Source organism: Felis catus, chromosome B4 (assembly GCF_018350175.1).
Source record: "Felis catus isolate Fca126 chromosome B4, F.catus_Fca126_mat1.0, whole genome shotgun sequence".
NCBI lineage: Eukaryota > Metazoa > Chordata > Mammalia > Carnivora > Felidae > Felis > Felis catus.
In genome coordinates this window covers 4,532,152-4,555,675 of record NC_058374.1, presented here as the reverse complement: position 1 = coordinate 4,555,675, position 23,524 = coordinate 4,532,152, and the positions used below count along the sequence as shown (strand labels likewise).

The 23,524-nt window shown below is 43.9% G+C and overlaps 1 protein-coding gene and 1 long non-coding RNA gene across 5 annotated transcripts in view; one reads left to right on the top strand and one right to left on the bottom strand.

Annotated features, from left to right (window-relative positions):
• LOC109501280 overlaps positions 1-21,484 on the bottom strand; it is a 128,062-nt gene extending 106,578 nt beyond the window's left edge. The window contains exon 1 of one of the 2 annotated variants that reach the window (XR_006600249.1): positions 21,237-21,484. This is a non-coding gene — a long non-coding RNA (uncharacterized LOC109501280). The remainder of the gene's footprint in view (positions 1-21,236) is intronic. The other variant, XR_006600248.1, reaches the window with a different exon arrangement.
• A 52-nt stretch (positions 21,485-21,536) lies between these two features.
• The window catches only part of LOC123386421 (germinal-center associated nuclear protein-like), a 198,784-nt gene continuing 196,796 nt past the window's right edge, over positions 21,537-23,524 (top strand). For 2 of the 3 annotated variants that reach the window (XR_006600244.1, XR_006600245.1), the window contains exon 1: positions 21,537-21,853. Coding sequence is in view for 1 of the 3 variants with exons in the window: in XM_045060816.1 (XP_044916751.1) it covers positions 21,685-21,853; positions 22,826-23,082 (426 nt within the window). In the remaining 2 variants the exon portion in view is untranslated. Of the gene's footprint in view, positions 21,854-22,825; positions 23,389-23,524 lie in introns of those variants that run through there. The other variant, XM_045060816.1, reaches the window with a different exon arrangement.

Below are 23,524 nucleotides of genomic sequence, written 5' to 3'. Positions count from 1 at the left end.
TTTGTTCGAAGATGCTTAAAAGCGTTTATATAAATTTGAAATAGGGTTTCTTTATATACTTGTTTTTCAAGGAGGGACCACTCACTTTACCTTTGTAAATTTGACTCTCAATTATGAAGAACTTAACCTGATTAAAGTAAGGCTTACTTCAGAAACACCTGGAATTTAAGAAGGCAAGATTCTACACATTGTCGTCTGTAGAATAATTATTTGTATTACCGAGGAATTTGTGCACTTCAATTTTATGAGAGGATTTAATTATTTTCAGCTGTAGAAAAGCTTCTAAGAAGCTCTTTATTAAAAAAAGATTAATATATGAACTGAAATGTTCACTCTAAAAATTCAAAGCACAAAACTTTTAAATTCATGTAATAATGCTGACATCCAAAGAAAAATATAACATTATACATATTAAAACTATAATAAAAATTGCATGATGAGATAAATCTATTCATAAAATTATAGTGCTCACTTACAACTGCCTCTTTAGGGAGTAAATTGATGTCACAGTATAAGTCCCTCGGCCCTGGACCATTCCCCTGAAATTCCTCCAGCAAAAATACATACATTTGGCTTTGGTAGATTTTTAAAAAATTATTTTGTTCTGAAATTATTTTAAACTACACAAAAATGTACAGGAGAGCAGAATGAAACAGTCTGTCTGTTTCTCACAAGCCCTGACCATCACAGCATGCATTGCATAAACACTTTAGGATATATAGTGAGAATTCTGCCTGTAGAATTTCCGGTCTTTAAGAATTACTTAATAAAATTATTCTAACAGGGATCAATAGATATTTGTTGCTAATATCACGACAAAACCAAAAGTACAAAGAAATCACATCCCAACCAATCAACATTGATAGTTGTCGAGCTGATAGTAAGGGGCCCCAGATTGATACCTTATGAACTTCACAGCTTTGACTGTTCTGAACCAGGCTTGGGACAAGACACAAGGATCGAAACAGAGAATGTGCATGTGTGGCAGCCTAGTTAAGCTTTTGTTCCTCCATCTGACAGCCTGTAACTGCAGTGGCATCACGTGGGATGGAAGCGGGCTGTCTCCCAGGGAGGAAGTTCTTGCTGCTACTAGAAGAGGGTATTGTGGGCAAGCAAAAATCAAGGGCAGGTAATGAATAAAAGACAAGTCTGTCTTCGTCAAGTGAGGCGTGGAATGGCTTTAAGACTGATAATGGAGAGAGCATGAACTTCGTCCATTTATCTGTCCGTGTAACAGGTATTCACTGTGTGTCTACCCATACAATGCTGAACAAGATGGGGGTTCTTCCTTTCTCCTGAAGGCCCATATTCCAAATGGGATGGAGTAAGAGACAAGTGAAATATATGAAAATACTGTGTCGTAGTTGCTAACGAATGAGAAAATCAGGTGCTGGAGGGTTACATGAGATAACTACAGAAAGGACCACCACACTGAACAACTTCAAGAGACACTCGGGCACAGAATACCATTTGTTTTGCTGTGGTAGCTGCCATTCTCGTTTCATATTCAAATGAGAGGAGTTGCTCAGCATGACTGTCATGTATGTGCCTTCTCAAGAAGTGACATCTCAACTGAGACCTGAAGACAAGTAGGAGCTGGTCGGCAACAGGTTCTGGCCAGAAGGGTGGGCAGGAGAGAAGGGTGTAGAGAAAAGGGGGGTCGGAACTGTGCCCGTGGAAACACAAGATGTTCTCTGTGATAGGGATGTGGAGGGAACGATGAAATGACAGAATAGGAGACTGGAACGGAAAGTGGAGGTCAGGGCACATGGATTGTTTAGAACGTGTTAAGAGATTGGGCTTTATTCTAAAAGCGAGGGGGGACTCCTGAAGGGGTGTGAGCACCAGCTCAGTGTGGCGTATGGGCTTAGGTTCTGGAATGGCCTGGGAGATAAATGCTTTTTGCCCAAGGTGAGGTGGGGAGCCAGAAGGAACTAGAGGCCTCAGGACCTGAAGGCTGATGAGATGAAGGAGACACAGACGAAGCAAGGGCCGGAGATAAAGCCCAAGGTGCTCACTGCACAAGTTGTGTGGATGGTGGTACCACCGCTGTGCCCAGGGGGAGCGAGACAGAGGGGTATGCTTTTGCACTCGCGGAATTTCAGGTGCTCGTCAATCACACACAGGCTGGTATCTGACACTCAGAATTGTGAGTGTGGATCTCAGTGCTCTGTTTTGCCACATCTGGGAAGTTTGGGAATAATTAAGGGTGCCCAAGCTGTCAGATACACCTCAAAAAGTGGAAGAAAATGAGGCCGAAAGAGAGAAACTGATGCAAGAGTGCCTTGTCAAGCACTGGATCGGCATTCTGTTGTGGCTGTTAATACTCAACAGGAACCGTACCCTTCTGAGTTCTCCTTTGTTCCATGCTCCTAGACTTCCTTGTCAACAGCAAAATAGGGAGTGCTTCCAAGGAGGGACATTCAAAAGAGATACAGAAGGCAGCCGTAGCCCAGGTCACAGGCATTTCTGGAGCGCCACCCGAGGTTTGGCCAGTGGCTCCAGGGTGGTACTGAGGAGAATACATTCTGGGATAAAGCAGCTGTGGTCGTTTGCTGCAGCTTCTCTGTGGTTTCTGCATTTCCAGATTTCCTTTGGGTTTTTTGTTTGTTTATTTGTTTTTGTTTGTAACTGAGTAGTAGCATCATCAAACTTGCACTTAGTAATGGCTCATTGGTCACGGGAAAAGGTGTAAGACTTTGGCAGAGAATTGTGTGCTCGTATCTAGTTTTAACGTTGAGGTGTTGGAGGCTCATTTGATGAACCGTTTTGTAAGATGGGAAACCGTGAACTGATAGAAAGTCCTGGGATTGGGATGATGGTGGGCTCGCTGTAACTTTAATGGAAGTCTCATAGGATGCAAGACGCGTTTTTATCTGTGGAGCTACCTAGGTTTCAAAAGCATGAGGAAACAACATAGGTGACTGATAAAATCTATAAGTAACATGATTTGGGGCAAGCATGTTTACATATTGGTAGGACAGTATAAGGATTGGGATTTTAAAAGATGTTATATTTAAATATTGGGCAGACACCAGCAAAGTGAGACTGAACAAGTATATGATCTTTTTTCCCCCCTCCTAAGCATATATTTGGTTTAATATTTTATTTGGTTGAATATTCTTCCCAATCACAATCTGAACTCTCAGTAAATGCTCATTTTTGTCAACGTTTGCCCAATGCTCTTTAGGAGAAATGCTGACTAGCTTAACAGCATCCTTGTCCCAATGTTTCCTGTGTCAAGATGCTGGGGCATTATCTGTCATTCTCTCTCATATACTTCTTTTGTGTCCTCAGACAAGGGAGGATGCTACATTCTTAGCCTCAGTATTGAAATGCAGCTTAAAAGTGACGCACCATCAGTAATTTGCACTAACGTTTGCCGCACTTTTTGGAACCTCTCCTGAGAAAGTAGTTTGAAATATGGATGGGGACAAGAATATAGGCATGCCTGTGTTTTCCAAAACAAGCTATGTAAAAAAAGCTCTTTTTAGTATAGATAACCAGAAAGATAACCAGAAAGAGCAGGAGAAAGTCACAACAAATAGATACAGCAGATCCTCTGAAAGACACGTTATGCCCTTATCCAAGATGGCGGCTGGAAGAAATGCAGTGCAAACGTTAGCGGTATATTAACAGTTTTTAGAGAATACAGAGTTACTTATATTTTGTCTTCAATTACAATTACGTAAAGTTTTAAATTCATAGGGAAAAATACTGGAAGGAAATATATAAAGTTATTAACACAGTATTTGCTAGGATACAACTGTGACTATTTTAAACTTTTATCTTATCTAAAATATAAACATAATATTACATCTATACGTATATACTTTTACTCCTATCTGTGTACAACGTACTGCATTACTATATACGTACTGTGGCACAGCCTAAATGACACAACCCTACGGAGCTCTGGCAGCAGAAATCCCCCTTCCACCACACGTTTTCCTTCCGTGCCCCATCTTTATGCCATTATTCAATCCTGTGTATGCTTTTATGAACCTGCCAGTTTTCACAATGAAATTCCAGTCTCTGTTGAGGGCAAAATTTAGGTTTTCTTTTCTTTTTGCTTTTAATGTTTTATTTATTTTTGAGAGAGAGAGAGAGACAGAGTGCGAGCAGGGGAGGGGCAGAGAAAGAAGGAGACACAGAATCCGAAGCAGGCTCCAGGCTCTGAGCTGTCAGCACAGAGTCTGATGCGGGGCTCGAACTCATGAACTGCGAGATCATGACCTGAGCCAAAGTCAGACGGTTAACCAACTGAGACACCCCGGCGCCCCGGTTTTATTTTCTAAGGCCATATTTTTGCAGTGCTTTGCACAAAATGGGCACTCTATAAATACGTGTTAAACAAATAAATTATGTGTTGAAACCATACATTGATGCAGAACATTTTGACTGAAAAACAACTATCCTGGTAAGCGACACACCCAGCATGTGCTTCATTTCAATTACCAGCAAGTTTCAATTTCAGCTCAGTCTGTTTAAAATGAAAAAAAAAGTAAATCAATAAATCAATAAAGGAGAAAATGTGGCCACTCCATGGTAGTGTAATTCAGTGGTCATTTGGCCTGTGCAGAACCAATCAGAAATTTTTAACAGACCCTTAAGGAATTTTTTTATTTTAAAACCTTGGGAGAAAATTTTTATCCAGAGACTGAGGAAGAAGAAAAATTCTAAATATCTACGTGGTCATATGCTGAACTACAAATTCATCTTGAGTTCCTTAAGTGTGGGTTAAATTACATGAATCTTCAGAGTATTCCGACAACGTAGCCTGATGCATTTTCAAAAAAATTAAGCAAATATTTACAAAATGAAAACAAATATGCGCAGCTGTCTATAACAAAGATAGATCACAGGCTATTCCAATGACTAGATGAAATACTGGATGGATATATAATATGTATCCCAGTCTACATAAGTGGAAACAGTTCTGCAGGAACATGTATATTTATTTATGTCTTCATAAATGTTCATCCAGCCTTTGCCTTCCCTTCCTCCGAGACATGCAGTCTGAATTATGCAAGTGGCATCAGAGCCCAATAAGTGAAACCACGTTCTTCAGATCTAACTGCCATTAATCATTAGTGATCCTGGGTCAATAAGTATCTGGCTTTGATAATATGAGATGTAATATGTTTCGCCAAAAGACAATGGAATTTCTGAAGAAGAATAACCTCCCTTAAGAGTACAGAGACTGCAAGATAGAACAGAGCAGATGATAAGCATAAAGTGGCAAGAGAGATCTACATGACAAGATCAGTTAACCATGGACAATGTGAAAACAAACACACACACACACACACTTCTTAGAAACAGAATCAAAAGATTTTGATAAATTCATCAAAGAGGAGATATTTAACTGGAATTTTCCTTGGGTCTTAATACCCTGAATAAAGGGTCTTGACCCTTTAGGAGCTATCTGAGCAAAAGCCTCTTTAAGATTAACATTTTCACTTGTATTACAATTGCAATGTTACTTTTACAGAATGGAGTTTTACTAGGCTGAGCCACATGAACACATGCCACGCTAACTTAGATCATGGGCTATAATCAGTGAAGACATTGTTAGCTGATGCCGGTGATGGAGGTTAAAGCTCAAACAGGGACCGCTCGGTAAGCACCTTTACCTTCATGGGGTGTGGAATATCGGTGTTTTGGAATTAACAGCTTAAGGCTAAATCGTGTTATGGTTCTATGACTCGCTATATAGAACGCTGGCCTGTTTTACTGTTAGTGGCCATAATTTTTCTTGTGTTTCAAATAAGGCAGCAGAATTGATAAGGTTCAAAACATTTGACCTGCCATATGTTAAATTCTATTTTGTAATAAAATAAATTATGTGACCAATATTGCGGATTTTGTGTAAAATAGGTCACCTTGGCGACAAAAACTTGTATCTGGGAAATTAAAAGTACACATCAAACACCTAACAGAACACAGCATACGATAGGTATTAATATGACTGGGCTCTTTTGGATGGCAAAGGTCAAAGACACACCAGCTCTACAGAAAGATGTGTGCTGGGTGGAGTTCAATGAGGATGTAAACTTAGGGGCACCCGGGTGGCTCAGCTGGTGAAGCGTCTGACTTCGGCTCAGGTCATGGTCTCACAGTTCCTGGTTTCGAGCCCCGCATTGGGCTCTGTGCTGACAGCTCAGAGCCTGGAGCCTGCTCCCTGTGTCTCCCTGTCTCTCTGCCCCTCACCCGCTTGTGTGGTCTCTCTCTCTACCTCCCCAAAATAAACATTAAAATGAATTTTAAAAAAGAATGTAAAGATTTATAAAGACACATGAGTAACCATTTCCATGGGCTGGAACCGGGGCATTGTGCATTCACACTGGGACTAGAAGGGCAGCTGGAATGAAGCAGCTTATACTGGCTGCTCCTAGGGGTCCTTCTCCCCGAATGGCCCGCCCCCCTGATGCATGGCCAGCTCGCTTCTGCACCACTGAGTCCTGAAGGTCGGTCAGCCGCAGGCAGGTCTTCAATCCAAATGTCCCCTGGCTTCTCCACCACGATCTCAAATCCCTGTCCATCTCGGGGCCGCTCCACCAGGGGTCCTCTCCTCCAGAGAGCAAGCCTGATGGGATAGCGTGGTCTCAGCAGCTTGCTCCCCTATGAAATTGTAATTTCAGAGCAGACCCACCACAGCCTGCTGGCTGGAGACCCACAGCTGGCTTTCCCCGGTCCCTGGTCCAGTGAAGTAGGGCAGGTATCCTTAGCTCTCTCTGTCCATACGCTGCCTTATTATCTCCACAGTATTTACACAGTGCCCCGTTCCAAAATAAACACAGCTCCGCTCATTCAGTAGTTAAGTCCAAAAAATGTAATACGTTTATATCCTAACAACCTAGATGCCCCTGGAAAAAAATAACACACATAAATTGAAAGAAAAATATTATCTTATCTTCTAGGCAATTGCCATTTGTGGCAAGTGTGCACCTGTTGGGCAATTTCTTAATCCTCATTTCTTGATTCATGTTTTCGCTGTACATGCTTTTTATCACACCTACCATCTAGACTCCTGCTTTGCAAAGAGGTGACGTTACTGAAAGGATTGTAGCATGATCTAATGTTGAAACTATTAATTATTCAAGCTAGTAGCATTAGCAGTGTTTGACAGATGTCAAGTATCTCTGTGTCCTTCAAAGCTGAAAACATCTTGCGGTGCCCCCACGAGTCGGCTTGGTCCCCAGGGGCACCTTGATGCAGCTTCTGAACCACGTTAACATAAAGGTGGCAGATTGCAACACACAGTAACTTAAGTATGAGTAAATGAGCTTTTTTTTTTTTCTCGGAAGGGATTAGTGGGCCGGGCAAAAAATGCACATCAGGGATAGCTCAACTGAGTTATTAGGAACATGTAACGGTGATAATACAAGTTGTGAGAAAAATTAATAATGGAAGAGAATTCCATGGGCCAGTTCAGTGTGAAAGGATGGATAAGAAGTGGATAAGGGTAAGAGGTGAGGAAAGTGCATACGTCAAGAGCTCAAGGAAGCCAGGCAGTGGCCTGATGGGAAGGGGTGGCTGCAGAATGTGGCTGTGAGCGAGACTGCTCTCCCGGGGCTGTAAATTTTGGGTCAGTGTTGGGGAGAAGCCCAGGGTAATCTCCTCTAAGCTAGTACAAGGTGCTGAGGACTCAGCGTGAACTGGCTGCTGTCTGAGGGATGACGGAAGGAGACGGGGCTGGGGAGGATCTTGAGATGTGCTCAAGGGATGACGGAAGGAGACGGGGCTGGGAGGATCTTGAGATGTGCTCCCTCTCTCTCCTGTAACTCTGTGGTTGCCTCTCTAATTGCTTCTTTTCCGTCAGCAGGAGCATGGACCCACTGACACGTGACTTCCCGTTACTCTTACAAATGATGCGTTTTCCTGCTCAATAGTCTCCCTATTGCAGAACCCAAGGGGCTACCCTGCCAAATTCTCAAAACCCTGTCTCTGCTTGCTGTTTCCTCTTGGAACACACTTTCTTCATCTGTTAGATCCTCAAGTATGCGGTTTCTTTATAGGTCAGTGTTAGCCCTCTTCTCAGTAAATGCAGCCCATCCTCAAATGGGCTCCTTTCACCGACTAGCCCTTTCTCCAGCCAGGCTCCCACCTCACACTCCACATGCAGTCACGCTGAACTCACTGGCACGCTTACCTGACCACGTTCTTTTATGCCTCTGTGCCTTCCCACAAGGTACTCCCTCTCTCCTGGACTAGCCATATGATCTGTCCAGCCCACTCAAAGTGCCAAAGTGGAGCTCCTTGTCCAAAAATTATTAAGAATTTCAAGATGGTGCCATCCGGGCACTAAACACAGCACAGGTCCTTTCTTTTTTTTTTTTTAATTTTTTTAATGTTTATTTATTTTTTGAGACAGAGAGAGACAGAGCACGAATGGGGGAGGGGCAGAGAGGGAGACACAGAATCGGAAGCAGGCTGCAGGCCCTGAGCTGTCAGCACAGAGCCCGACGTGTGGCTCGAACTCACGGACTGTGAGATCATGACCTGAGCCGAAGTCGGAAGCTCAACCAACTGAGCCACACAGGCGCCCCAGCACAGGTCCTTTCTAAGTGCCCACCCAGGTCGCACACCCTTGAAGCCAACCCTGCTTCACTTTCTCTTCACCCTTCAACACTCAGTCCAAGCACTCTCCCCAGCCACCCCAGAAACCTGCCTGGCCACCTGTCCCACCCACCTAAACCCACTTCCTCAACGCTCCCAATCTACTGCACACCTGGACCCCGGTTCTTGTCACTGTAGATGCTGCCTTCCTCACTGACCCATGATATCCTTTTTTTTTTAAATTTTATTTAAAAAAAAAAGGTTTTTTTAGTTTACTTATTTATTCAGAGAGAGAGAGACAGAGAGAGAGAGAGTGCGCACGAGCAGGGGAGCGACAAAGAGAGAGGGAGAGAGAGAATCCCAAGCAGGCTCTGCACTGACGGTGCATAGCTTGATGCGGGGCTCGAACCCACGAACTTGTGAGATCACAACCTGAGCCCAGATCGAGACTCAGACGCTTAACGGACTGAGCCGCCCAGGTGCCCCTGACCCATGATATTCTAGCACAGACTGTGTATCTCCGTATCTCCAGCACTTTGGCCCATGCTGAGCAGAATTCAGCCCCCAGTGTAACGAGGAGGGGGCAGGGAGGAGAAAGAAAGAAAAAAGGACAAGGATATTTGTTTGGACAATGAGAAAAAGAGGAAGAAAACCCAAAGATATGATTCCCTGTGAGCTGCACGGTAATCTGAGGAGGCAGGATGGACAGGAACGTTCGGCGTTGGGGAGAGTTGATCACACAGCACAGAACCGGCTGAAAATGCAACAAGTCTGACCTCTACCAAACACCCTTGTTGGATTTGCTTGGAAGTTTACACATGAAATTCCAAACGAGAAACAGGGGCATAACCTTACATTTAGGTTAATTTTACTAAAAGCAAAACCAAAAACACAGCTTCTCAGGGGTGTTCCTGTTACAAGGAGGGGATGATGCGTGTGAGGAAGAAGAGGGAGTGGGTTGGAGAATGAGTCACAAAATCGTCCAGCATCCACTTCCACCAATGGCCCCCTGCCGCCCTAAGGACCTTTCCAAGGAGGACATCTGGTGGGCAGAGGTGTGGTAACTGGGATGCCACCCCCCCCCCCCCCCCCCCCCGCCACGGCAGACCACCGCACGCATTTCTCGTGCTGGACCAGCACCGAGGCGCAGCTGGTGCCAGAATAATCTATAGCACACGCAGAGCACCGTGGTGGTTTCCTTGGCACTCAGGCTCACTTCCATGGCGTCCACGTCTCGTGAAACCTGTGCTTAAAAACATCTCGCACTGGATCATCCTGCCGTCAAACTGGCTGCAAGGGAGAGTCTCCACGTTTTAATGAAGGAGCATGCCGTTGCAGCACAGAGTCCAGCATCATCAAAGTTCTCAGAGGTGTAGTTTTCGGCAACAAATTTGTCTGCAGAACCGGGGGGCGGGGGGGGGGGGGGAACCACAGGCAAACGAGCTGAGAATTGTTAATGTGAGAACGGTTATAAATTGTGTGCATCATGTTACATTTTTTTAATTGCAGAAAATAGTCAGAATCAAAATAAAGACAAGTATACGACTGTCAAAGGCGCATACTGGCTTTCTCTGGGTGGTCCAGAGTTGGGGGCAAAACCAGGGTAGATGGTAGCTGTTGTACCTGTCTCCACAGTCCGTGAGTGATCGCCGCACAGGCCGCGGGGCAGACTCCCACGGCCATAAGTGGCCTGGGACTGTCCGTGTGTATACTCAGTCTCTCAACGATAATTAATTCCCAAGAAGGCCTCATAAGTAGTTGTATTTAATGCCAAAGGATCAAAGGGTTTACGATACGATGGGAGAAAACACACAAGGGCCCAGTATCATTTTTGAGTGCCTACTCTGTTACAAGAACTACTTATCACACCTATGTTTATCTAAGTGAAATGGAAAACAAATTATATTACACCATCTTGAGGTGGAGAAATAGACCCACAAGAACAGACAGAAAATGGCAGAGTAAGGTTTTCAAACGTGCTGATTTCACTCGGTGGAAGAGGGCTCTTAAAGCTCCACGTGTATATGATTCACCACGAGAACGTGGGCAGTCAGGAGCAGCAAGGAGCCCAGCTCAAGCTTTCTTCAAGAACAGGGGAGATCGCCATCCCAGGGCAAGGCTTACAGGGGCCCCACAGCTGGATCCAGGCACGCCAGGAGCCCACCACGGCGCAGTTTCCCTAAACGTTAGCCTCCTTCTAAGGCTGATGATGGTTCTTCTGTGGCGGCCAAGTGCCAGACCACAACCAAACACCCCCGGGGAAGGCAACAGCCACCCCTCCCTCCCCGCGTCTAGGAGTGGGGGGAGACAGGAGACACAGATACACACAGGCAGAGAAGCTTCACTACTGTTTCCACGCTCCCCATAAAGCACTAAGAAACGTTATTTTTCCCCAAGAAGGAGAAACGGACACTGGAGATGCAACACAGTGGCCAATACAATAAAAGAGGAAGACAGCCTTCTTGTATCAGCGCTTACACCGTGAGATAGTGAAGATCATACTGTCAACAACGGGACACTGTCATCTCACAGAAGTTCTAAAGCATCGATTTTCATGGTTTCCTCAAAGGTTCAAGACACGTGATCTTAAATCGTGACATTTTAGTGTTTTAAGAGATTAACGTTATTCTGATGAATAAAATAAATTCATGTCCAATGCCTCCCCCCACCAAAAACAGAAAGCAAAATTGACTTCGGCTCAGGTCATGATCTCACGGTCCGTGAGTTCGAGCCCCGCGTCGGGCTCTGTGCTGACGGCTCAGAGCCTGGAGCCTGTTTCTGATTCTGTGTCTCCCTCTCTCTCTGCCCCTCCCCTGTTCGTGCTCTCTCTCTGTCTCAGAAATAAATAAACGTTAAAAAAAAATTAAAAAAAACCCACCAACAATTTCAGAGAAAACCACAAGTATTTTTGGTATGTTTCCTTTCAATCTGATATATGTATATATTAAGTTATTATTTAAAGCACCAATCCTCAGCTGTATTTATGTATCCTAACTCTTACATTATCATTCACTCCCATTGTAATTCATAGTAATATGCAATTCATTGTAATTTGGTTTTATTTTTCATATTATTTCTAACACTTTCAAATCAATGTTTATTTCAGTTGTTCTTAGTAATACTAAAATTGAACGCTATAGGGTTTTCTAACATGGCTGTGACCACAGAGAATGTATTTTTACAGAGTCCTGACTGTTGACGTTTTGCAGTTTCCATGCCCGTTTATCCAATAATTAACTGGAATAATGATTTATAATACTAAAATGCCAGAGTTCATTATTTTTTTTGGTTACATCAACTTTTATTATTATTTTATCGCATTGTGTTCTAGAAAACACAGCATGTGAAATTCCTGCTTTGGGGAAAACAGATCATTGTTTACACAAAGTATGAGATGTTCCTTGGATGTAACGGCATCTCATAACCTTTTGTGACATTTCCATGGGGCATAGAAACCATGTTCTGTCCCTGAAGGATCGTGTTCACAGGCTGGGGTTTTGGAAGCGGACCCCGAGATGGGGTACTGCATGTATGTTTCTATTAGGGATCAATGGCTGGGAGAGGTAGGGGAGGAAGTAGGAATGGGCCGACGGTGGAGTCAGAGTGCATGTGTATGCAAGTCCGAACAGAAGGAGGTTCTGCAGCCAGCACTAGCCACAAGAGTTATTCAGAATGGAGGGGACAGACCAGACCTTGTCCTCCCCCATAAGTCCCTGTAACTGGCCGCCCCCAGGAAGGCTGTCTGGATAAGGGACTCTGCAGATGAGGCGAAGCCTAGAGGAGCTGACCACAGGGACAAGTCTACCTCAGAAGGGCACTGGGTCTTCTCCGTGCTGACCACCGTGTAGAGCAGAATATCCTCATGAATTGCATCAATCAGACTTTCTATATTCTAGACTCAGTGAGTATTTGTTGTGTCAACTGGATGAATCAAAAACCGGGGAAAATGTGTTGCAGCTGCTATGTTTTCATCAAGGTCACCTTATATTTCTTTTTAAAAACATGCTCATCTCGAATAATTTAAGAAGGTACAAAATAGGGAAAAAATTCCCATGTACTCTTCCCTCAGTGTCTCCCTCACAACCACAATACACTGTCATGAGCAGAAAGCTAACACAAATAAAATGCTACCCACTAATCCACAGATCTCATGTGAATCTTGCCAACTGCCGAACTATCACCCTTGCTGTTGTTCTAGGAGAGAATCCCCGATCCCCACGCCTACTGAGTGTCTCGGGCCTCTAGTCCTCTCCAGTCTGCAGAGATGATCAGTCTTTATTTGTCCTTCAGGACCCTGAAATTTGGAAATTTGAAGTGTACTGACCAGTCATGTTCTAGAATGCCCCTCAAGTTGGGTTTGTCCAACATTGTTGATTAAATTCAGGCGAGGCACTGTTTTACAAGAATACCGCAGAATCTGTGCCTTTCTCAGTGCGTTAAATTAGGGGCCTCCTCTCTCCTCTCATTAATTTGCTGATGCCTAACTGCACAGACGCAGCGGTGAGATACTGGGGAGAGAGCCTCAGTGCGTTAAATTAGGAGCTATGTGGTGTTGATAGCTTTCATTCCTGATGATGTCAACTTTGATTACCTGATGTACAATTTTAATTCCTGACTTTGTCATTAATAAGTACGTTGTTTGGTGATATTTTAGAGTATGTAAATATTCTGTTTCTCTTTATACTTTGCTCACTAATTTTAGCATCTCTGATGATTCTTCTTAATTTTTTTTAATGTTTGATTTATTTTTGAGAGAGAAAGACAGAGAGACAGAGTGCCAGTGGGGGAGGGGCAGAGAGAGACGGAGACACAGAATCCGAAGCCCGAGGCAGGGCTTGAACTCATGAACTGTGAGATCATGACCTGAGCCAGAGTCAGATGCTTAACTGACTAAGCCACCCAGGCGCCCCAGCATCTCTGATAATTCTTGACTGAAACAAACTTGATTGTGGTGTTTGTAAATGATGACATTCTATTTTCACCATCATTCCTTCTATGTTTACATTGTTGGACTTACACTGTAAGAAAAAGTTTTCCCTTCTCCCCTGTTTATTTATTTGAGTATTTACATCAGGAGAGACTTATGATATATCCACTTCTTTATTTTACAAACTATAATTCGTTACTGTGAGTTACATTGTAGGTCAAATTGTCTCACATTTTCCTTGCATTTGTAAATATTTTGGCCTACAATTTTCTAACATGCGCTTAAGCGCAACAATGTATGCTTTTTCAGTTTTCCTAATCCTACTGACCCAATAAATTCTACTAATAACGATGAAACAAATCTCTGCATGTATTTATATGATACAGATTAGCAAAGCCCATTGGTCTTTTACCTACGGATTTTCAAGATGTTATCAAAAGTGCAATGAATTATTACGTGTACACAGTTCTTGCTTCAATGGTCTTGACTCACTACCTGCTCATTCTGCATCTGTAAAAAATACTACCCCTTCTTCTAAAAAAAAAAAAAAAAAAAAAAAGAAAAAAAGGCATCAAAGAACTAGAATAGTACAGATAAAACTGATCCATTCAGGTCAGTTTTTTTTTTTAATTTTTTTTTTTTTTAACATTTATTCATTTATGAGAGACAGAGAGTGCAAGCAGGGGAGGGGCAGAGAGAGAGGGAGATACAGAATCCGAAGCAGGCTCCAGGCTCTGAGCTGTCAGCGCAGAGCCCGACATGGGGCTCAAACTCACGAACTGTGAGATCATAACCTGAGCTAAAGTCGGATGCTCAACCGACTGAGCCACCCAGGCGCCCCTGTTTTCTAGTTTCTTTTTTTAAAAATTTTTTTTAATGTTTTAATTTATTTTTGAGAGACAGAGAGAGACAGCATGAGCAGGGGAGGGGCAGAGAGAGAGGGAGACACCGAATCAGAGGCAGGCTCCAGGCTCTGAGTTGTCAGCACAGGGCCCGATGCAGGGCTCGAACACACAAGCCGCGAGATCATGACCTGAGCTGAAGTCGGATGCTTAACCGACTGAGCTACCCAGGCGCCCCCCCAACTCCCCGCAACTCAGGTCAGTTTTAATCAGAATTGTAAAATCAGCGATATAAAAATAAATCTAGCAAAAATAAAATCTAGTTATTAAAAAAAAACCGCTTTCATGTGAATTGTAACAAATTGTAACATTTATCAAGAGTAAACATCCTCATTATTTTTTGAAAGTTTGTTGCCTCAAACACTACTGTGTCTGGCACTAATAGTGTAACCCCTGCTCTGTTTCTATTTCACTTGTCTGTGGTTAACCAAGTTATTCGTTCTCCTACGGTAATGCAATTTCCCCCACAGCTGTGACATTCCTCTGGTCATTTTAATAAGAGGAAATCTACAATCCATGACTGTGTCACCATCTGACTTCGAGCTCCTTATGTTTGTTTCTAACAAATTACTATCAGTTAATATACGGACGATTTATGGTAGTGATGAGAATGAGCCTGGGAAGGATATGGTTTGAGGTTTATAAAGTAAACTCAGCTGATGTTGGTCCTGACTAATAAATCAACATCTAATGCTCTGCTATCAAACATTAATTAATTCTTCCTTTCCTCCCTCATATTAATTTAGTGTCATTCCAAGTCTTTAGGGGAGAGTGCTTGCAGCTTTCAGCAGGAACCCTCGAATGCCTTGCCAGAGATTTTTATTAATTGCAGCAAATGCAGTGATTTTGGACAACCAAATTTAGAAAAGAAAGATGAGTTTGGAAGACAGTTCTCCCCTTTGGCAAGTATGATATTTCAGGATCTCAATAAATCTTTTTGAATCTAATAGAACTGGAAGTAATTTTTCACATCTTTTCTAATACTCAGATATTCTGGTAATCCAATTACAAGAACCCTCATATTCCAACACTCATATTAACACTAATTTTGAAATACAAAATAAGTTCAACAAATTAGTTCAGTAACTCTAGCCATAAGAGGATATTTCACTCTAATGACAAAGACATATTTGTACATAATTTATATTAATACATGGCTCACGTATTCATCTAAATATTTAAAATTCTGGTGGCCAGCTAAATCTCCTGTATATAAGTATAAGTACCTTTCTGGGATATTTTAAATTTTTCCGAGTTTACTGATTCGAAAGACCATCTAAAAATCGTATGATAGAATCTTGCTGAATACTATGGTGTAGTGAGGGATTAAAGAGAAAGTCAGGGTTCTACACAGCTTGAGTGGCTGGCAATTATCAGGTAAACTTAAACACCTTGGCCCTTCATCATACTCTGGTGTGCACGAAATGTGAAACAGATACTCTTTTTTGTGCTTTCTGCATGTCTGTCACAGAAATGGAAATCGTACAAGGGGAGGGAGGACCCAGTGAGTGGTACGTTCTATGTCAGATGCCCGCACGAGTCTGCAGTACTGCGATCTCCCTGAGTCCACAGCCACACACAAGTCAAGGCCAGGACTTGGAGAGGCGGGCAGTGAATGGAAGAAGGGCTGCTTCATGGAGGGGAAAAGCTTTCCTTCGGTCCAAAACAGGAGAACTCTGGGCTCTCTGTCCAAACCAGTGCTAGCTCTTGGGTGTGCAGAGTTTTCATTTTTTTTTTTTTCAAGCAATTCAGAATTTTAGGAGTGCACAAAAAGGTTTCAGACATTTTGACATACTTGGAGAGGAGCCCCTACTACAGTCTCCCTCAAGACGTGAGTGAACCCTGGGGCTAGCATGGCCTGCTACGGAGGTGGGGGAAGAATCAGAGGCCCGCAGTCAGCCCCAGCCCTGGCCCTGGGCGCTTTGGTGTTAAATATCCAACCTGCCTGAACCTGGTTGGGCCACTCAATTCAAACTCAGGACCCATGGCTCCCTGAGGATGGCAACTAGGAAAGATGCTGTATAAACTATGTGCCGAAAGGAATATAGTTGCTTAGGGAGCCCAAGTTAGTTTAACATCACCAAGGTAGCATTCAGCACACCCTGAAAGGTAAAGCAGCCTCCAAATGTTAAAAATAGGATCAGGGAAAAACTCACCTACTCAGCAAACTGGGCTCAAGGTGTGTAAAGTTCAAAGAAAGACCAACTACTGTAAAAGCTGTTGGTCAAGGGTTGCCATGCCTCTTAAATGACAAGGTGCTGAAGGGTACTGCAGGCATACGCTTTGCTAGAAACTGTTCATTTAAAAAGAAGATGCTCAGATAAATCAATTCTGTTAGGAACCTTGAGGAAGGCAGGGAAAAGAATATAAAGCACAGATCAATCTTTCATTTAGGTTTCGGTCTAGAATGTTGGACATGACAATATGCGAACACGTTTCACCTTTTAGCTGCTATTTGATTAGCAAATAGGCTTAAGCTTTCTGCAGACGTTATGTGGAACTACACAGATTGGGTACACGTGTTATCTCTAAACACCCACGGACTCTTGTACCCACTCGGCAACACTGTGTTCCTCCTCAATGCCGACAGTGATACATCCAGACAATTCCTGTTTAAGAGGATTCTCTTCAAATCTAAAGTTACTAAGAAAGTTAATATTTCTAGTACCCATGGGTTATATTCAAAACAGAGACTCCTGGAGGGAAATTTAGCTCAAAGGCTCTCATTCTCATGACCTTAAACTGCCTTTAAGAAGTGACATATCGTGGGGCGTCTGGGTGGCTCAGTCGGTTGAGCGTCCAACTTTGGCTCAGGTCATGATCTCACAGTTTGTGAGTTCAAGCCCGTGTCAGGCTCTGTGCTGACAGCTCAGAGCCTGGAGCCTGCTTTGGATTCTGTGTCTCCCTCCTTCTCTGCCCCTTCCCTGCTCATACTCTATCTCAAAAATAAACATTAAAAAAAAAAATTAAGAAGCGACATATCAGATACATTGTTAACATTTCTAGCACAGTTTTGGATTTTTTTTTACAGCATGTAACATTGAATGTGACGGAGATACTTGCATTTTTCTTGTATCTTCCACACGGGTATTAGGGGGGAGCTAGTACCTTTGTTTCATTATTGTTTCATCCCCTACAACAGCATTTCACAACATATATTCCTTGATGTTAGCAGGGTTTCTGAGGAATGAAAAGATATCTGTTCATGTAAGAAAAGGGGAACGGTGTCAAGGAAAGTCAAACAAATTTTAAAAATGTTAATACCTCATGACTTCAAAAGTTGGGTAAGTTGTGATGTAAACTCCAACATATTTGATTCACTATTGCAGTGTTTTGCCCTTGACACAATAAAGACAGAATATTTTCTTCATCCACTACGACCCTTTGCACTCTGAGCTATCACCCCCTCCTGTACCCAGAAGCAGGTAATCACTGCTTTGCTGTCAGTAAATACAAAACTTGTGCTTGCTTTGGAATGTTATGCCAGTGTAATTACAATGCACCCTCTTTTGTGTCTGTCTTCGTTCACTCATGGAAATATTTTTGATACACATGGTATTAATAAAAATAAGGCATTTACTTTATTTCCCAGTACTATATTCTATTGGGTGAAGAGACCACAATTGCTTGATCCATTCTTCTGTGGTTAGTGGACATCTGGGTTGATTTTGGTTCAAGCTATTACGTACAAAGCTGCTTTGTACAAGTCGTCAGTGGCACAGTTTCATTTCTCTTTGACAAATACCGATAGGACTGTTGACTTACTTGTTCATTGTATAGCTGACGTTTGAAAAGCATTCAAATAATTTCCTATTCCCACCAGCAATGTGTGAGATAACCTGTGTCACATCCTCACTAGCACTTAATGATAATAGTCTTCTTAATTTTAGCCATTCTATCGTGTGTATTTTATTTCCTAAATTCAAAGAATTTTTTTCAGTTCTAAAGCTGCCATTTGAAATGGAAATAAAAACTTTATTATTCTTACTTCTTGTTAATACTTACTGTGTCTCATTCATTGAAAAGGTTTTTATTAATTTGTTAAGAATACATAGAATTCCTGCTTTAAAATGTTTGTCTGTTTGTTGAAACATTGGGTTCATCTCAGAACAGGCTGTACTGATTTCCTTTTCTTGTGAGAATGGGTTCTGTTTTTTGGATTCTTTGCAGGTCTATTGCTAGTGGATTATATCTTGGGTCTTATGAATCTCAAGGAGGCTCTTGATTTTATTATATTTCTCAGATGAATATTGTTGCACATGTGTTAGCAGATACTTTGGTTCTGTTTGAGCTGCAGACTCTCTTCCTTAAAAGGCAACTCCGATCTGAGTCCGATCATTTGTCTTCAGTCCATCCTACACATGGGTTTCAGAGCTCAGGCAGGGATGTGGGTAGAAAGATTTGGGTGATTTTCTCTAGCTCCTTCTCTCATGGGATTCTCTCCATCTCTTCAGCATGTGCTTCCCAGCCTCACTTGTCAGATGTCCCTAGCCAGGAAGACTGTGGGTGTCTTCCTTGTCCACTGCACCCCTGCCACCATGCAGGTTACAGAACCTTTATAGCTCCCAGTCTCCAGTCCTCTCAGAAAGTGTATACTCCTCACCAGAATCTTTCTGCTGGTGTCCCTTCAGGTAGTTGTTATTTTGTAATATGTCTAAGATTTTCAGTAGCTTTTTTGCAGGGGGTTATGTGGTAGGGGCTTAGTTGGTCATGCTTAGAAACTAACATTCATTCATGTTGTGGCTTATATTTTCACTTTTATGGCATCATTAAGGAACAGAATTTCTTAATTTGAATGGAAACCAATCAATTTTTTCACTTTATGGTTACTGCTTCTTGTGATCTCTTTACCGAATCCAGGTAATTGAGATTTCCTTCTATATTTTCTTAAAAAAAATTTTTTTTAACACTTTATTTCTTAAGAGACAGAGAGAGAGCACAAGCAGGGGAAGGGCAGAGAGAAAGGGAGACACACAATCCAAAGCAGGCTCCAAGCTCTGAGCTGTCAGCAGAGAGTCCGACGCAGGGCTCGAACCCACAAGCTCAAGATCATGACGTGAGCCAAAGTCAGGTGCTCAACCAAGTGAGCCATGCAGGTGCCCCTCCTTCTATATTTTCTTCTAGAGGATTTGGTGTTTTAACTTTCTCATAAAGAACTATAATTTACCAGAATAAATTTTTATATAAGGTATAATTGACCAGAATTTTTTACCAGTGAAAACACTCCAATAGCTTGATTTTTAAAAATAGAGTTAAGTAGCTATAGTTCAATGTAGCTAAGTATCTACACAGAAAAAAATTCTAAATAAATGCTAAATATGAACCCATAATTTGTAAATTCCACTTATGATTAGCGTTAACTCAAATTATCTCCACATTAGATACAAGAATCAAACATCAGCTTGTCACCAATTAATCAGTCTTCAAGTGAAGGTACCAACTATGTTAGACTGTTAAAATGACATCAACAAAAATGTTTCTATCAAATTAACTTTTCTCATGCAACTAAATTAGATTTCTCAAGTCAAGCGTGTAATTAGAATCCTTTTCTCTCTGGTATATATACTTTACACATTAAGTGCGCCTGAAATAGTTCCTATTTTGTGAATTAAAATGGAAGAGTAAGGCTTTAGTCCCTTCTCCTTATGAATGAAACTCTAAATATGTAAGAATTTAGCAGCCAATCTAGACACTTTTATTCAGTCTCTTAAAATAAGTAAAATTACATTATGTCCACCAGCTTACAATATATCTTTAAAGTACCCTATAATCTGTAGTATCTCCTTAATTATCTTTTTAGACATCTCTTTCTGCATACAACAGAAAAAAAGTAGAGAAAAGAGTAGAAATAAACAGCTAAGAAATAAAACTCATGATCAGAATGTTAAAAAGAGAGTAATGAGATGCTATGCTAATAAAATCATGACTTTCATAATATTTACAGTTAATATTTACTAATATGTCTACAAAAAGCTTAGCTTTGTAAAATACTATTTTTTCCACGGAACTTACCATGTTCGTGAAATGCCCAGTGGTTTTCTTGGCATTACCTCTATTCAATTTTAAGCTATCTACAAGCAGGTTTCCTCTCTTACTCATCCCTCTTTCCCCAACAGTAATATCTTTCCAAAGTATGATGAATGATGCTAATTGTATTATAAAAAGAAAATTGACCCAAAGACTTTGAAGACGGAAAAGGTTCTACAACCTGACCCCTAGATGTACGGGGTACTCTGTGATAAAATAAACCAGGCACTTTACACATGTCCGTTATGTCTGCTGAGCTCTATCCCAAGAATTCATTTTGATTAGGGAAAAAGAAAATTTCAAGTCAGAGCACGTGTCCATACTACCATTACAATTTTAACGTTTGGTGATCCCTACTCGTTGTCATGGATCACCGAACAGCATTGTAAGTGGGATTTAAAACAACAAAACCAGTGACATGTGGTTAAATATCACTGAATAATTCAAGATGTAAGCAAGAAATGTACCCCATGCCACGGCCTGGGCAATGTTTTGCATTTCCTGTGCTCTCCTCCCCACCCCTCACACCTGTAGTCCTTCTACCTTTGCTTGACTTAATGGGAAACATGATGCGATGGTTGACGTCTGTGCACCTGGTGTCAGCAGGTGCCCAGGGGCGCGGTCGCACCTCCCTCTGGGTACGCGGGTAGGGAGTTCTGGGGGGCGGGGGGGATAACACCCGACTCGGGGCTGGGAGTGAATCGGAACTGCCTCCAGCAGGCCGACGGGCCTCGTCTGAGAGGCTGCCCCTTCCCCTTAGGAGTGACGACCCCTCCCCTCCTGGCCAAGGTCACCGGAGCGCCCGCTGCGCCACCTACTTCACACGCCAACTCCCACGACGGTTCTGCTTGGGCAGCAGCCTGACAGCCTCGCGCGGGAGCCACACCCTCTGCTCTCGAGTCTCCAGCTCCACCGCTCCGCCTGCGTCAGCACAGGGGCCCGCTCCTCACAGAAATCTCAAAGAAACCTTATTTGCGATGGAGCGGGGCCTCGCAGGCCTGCTGGCCTGGCTGCCGGGCGGAACCAAGGGCAGGCACGCCAGGGGCGGGGCCACGCGGCTGGCCGGAACGCGCGGACCGGAAGTCCGGCCGCCGCGTCTTCCGGCCGGCGCGGCGGGAAACTCGGGCTGGGCAGCATGGCGGCGGCAGGTTTTCCGAGGCTCGCGGTGCGGGCGGAGGGCGGCTCCCGCGTTCAACAGGCTGTGCAAGGAAGCGGACTGGTTTTGTACACGCCGAACTTGTTGCCTGCCAGTAATTGGATCGGAGGATGCACCCCTGGCCCTTGCAGGGCGCCGCAGCCCAGCGGTTTCCCAGTTTAGCCCGGTGGCGGCTGAACCGCAGTTTCCATTCGGTCAGCCCCGTGTTTTTGCGCCAAGCGACACACCATCCGGGAGAGGCCCAGGATGCTCGTGGGATCCAGCGTTTCGGCATCTTGAGTAAGTCAGCCCTCAGCACGTTCTCGTGCGGAGCCCGGGAGGGGACGCGGCCCACACGGGAGTGGAGGATGGCCCTAGGCGACGGGATTTGGTGTCAGGTGAACTGATTGCGGATCGCATTGAGATCCCCGATTCCATGAACGCTTCACAAGGCACGGCACAGGCTTCACAGGTCTGGTGCGGTGCTTGGTCTGCTGTTGCCCCGTGCGCTTGACCTTTGCTGCCAGACCCTCATTCGGTACGGGGAAGGTGGAGTTGGCGTGGGTTTAGCGGTCGGTTTTTCCGTGACAAGGGAGAGGCTGCAGGATGGCCTGGGCTCCTAGGAGCCCGGCGCCGTCTTCCGCTTTTAAAGACGTGGCCCTGGAGTCCCCTGCAAGCAGCTCTGTGTCCTTCCCTGAGCCCGTTACCAGGTTTGCTGAGGTGGTGGTGGGGTGGGGGGAGGTAAGTGGCTGCTAGCTGCTTCCTCTCCTTCACTGAAATGTCCTGGAGCACTTGGCCCGGCTGAGACAGGCTGTGCTCGGCTTGCAGCTTCTGCAGATGGACTTTTGCCCCCTCCCCAGCCCCCCCGTGGGCTCTCTGGCTCCCCGTGTGCTCCGTAGTCCAACCATGCCTCCCAGATCCCCAGCCGGTCCTCCAGTCCCAAGCTGGGAAACTGCTCCGCACATCCCACTGCAGGTGGAAGAGCAAGAGCCCCTCCCCCTCTTGGGGGCAGTGCCCTCAGTTGCCCGGGTCCCATGACACGATGTCATTGCCATGTGCATGAGCCACATGCTGAAGCCTGGCAACCCCCAGGCTTTCTATCACATCACAGGTACCAAGTGAGGGTGGTTAGATATATGTACATTTTTAAAAACCGTTTGAAAAAAATATGATGTTTCTTTGTGGTGGGAGCAAGCCAGAATGTGGTCACAGAAGGAGCAACAGCCGAATCAGGAGAATTGGGGCGGATAAAGTCCTTTTGCTCTTCTGCAGACATTTTTCCTACTCCATATTTGCGGCCCGTAAAGAAGAGCGTGGGGCTCAGAACCGTTGATGTGATGTGCAGAGCCTCAGCCCAGGAGCTCCTGGCCCGGTGTCTGGCCCGTCCTCTGCCATTGGAGAAAGGGGAGAGCAACAGGTGTGAAGATCAGCTTCATCAGTGGTTGTGCAAAGACTCAGGAGCATTTGCCGATTCAGCTTCCTTTCCTCTTTACCTTCCTCACACATGGATTCCACTGCCTCTGTCTTAGATTGTTGACCTGGGACGAGAACCTCGGCACTGCCAGCCCTCAGAAAGAAGGACAGGGAGCAGCTGCAGCTGTCAGAGGCAACAGTCACCTCTGACAGCACCTGAAGCACCTAGAAAAGCTGCTCCTGAGTTCAAGGGAGGAGGAAGTTGCCTCTGAGCCCCATCTCTGTGCACCGCTGCACGCGGTGGACATTTGAGCTGCCTGACCTAAGAGAGAGAGGGAAGTCTCTCCAGAAAATTTCTGCTTTTACTCAAAATTCAGTGAAACCTTGGATTGCAAGTAACTTGTTCTCAGAGTGTTCCGCAAGACCCTTTCTTTTTTTTTTTTTTTTTTAATTAAAAAAATTTTTTTTTCAACGTTTATTTATTTTTGGGACAGAGAGAGAGCATGAACGGGGTAGGGGCAGAGAGAGAGGGAGACACAGAATGGGAAACAGGCTCCA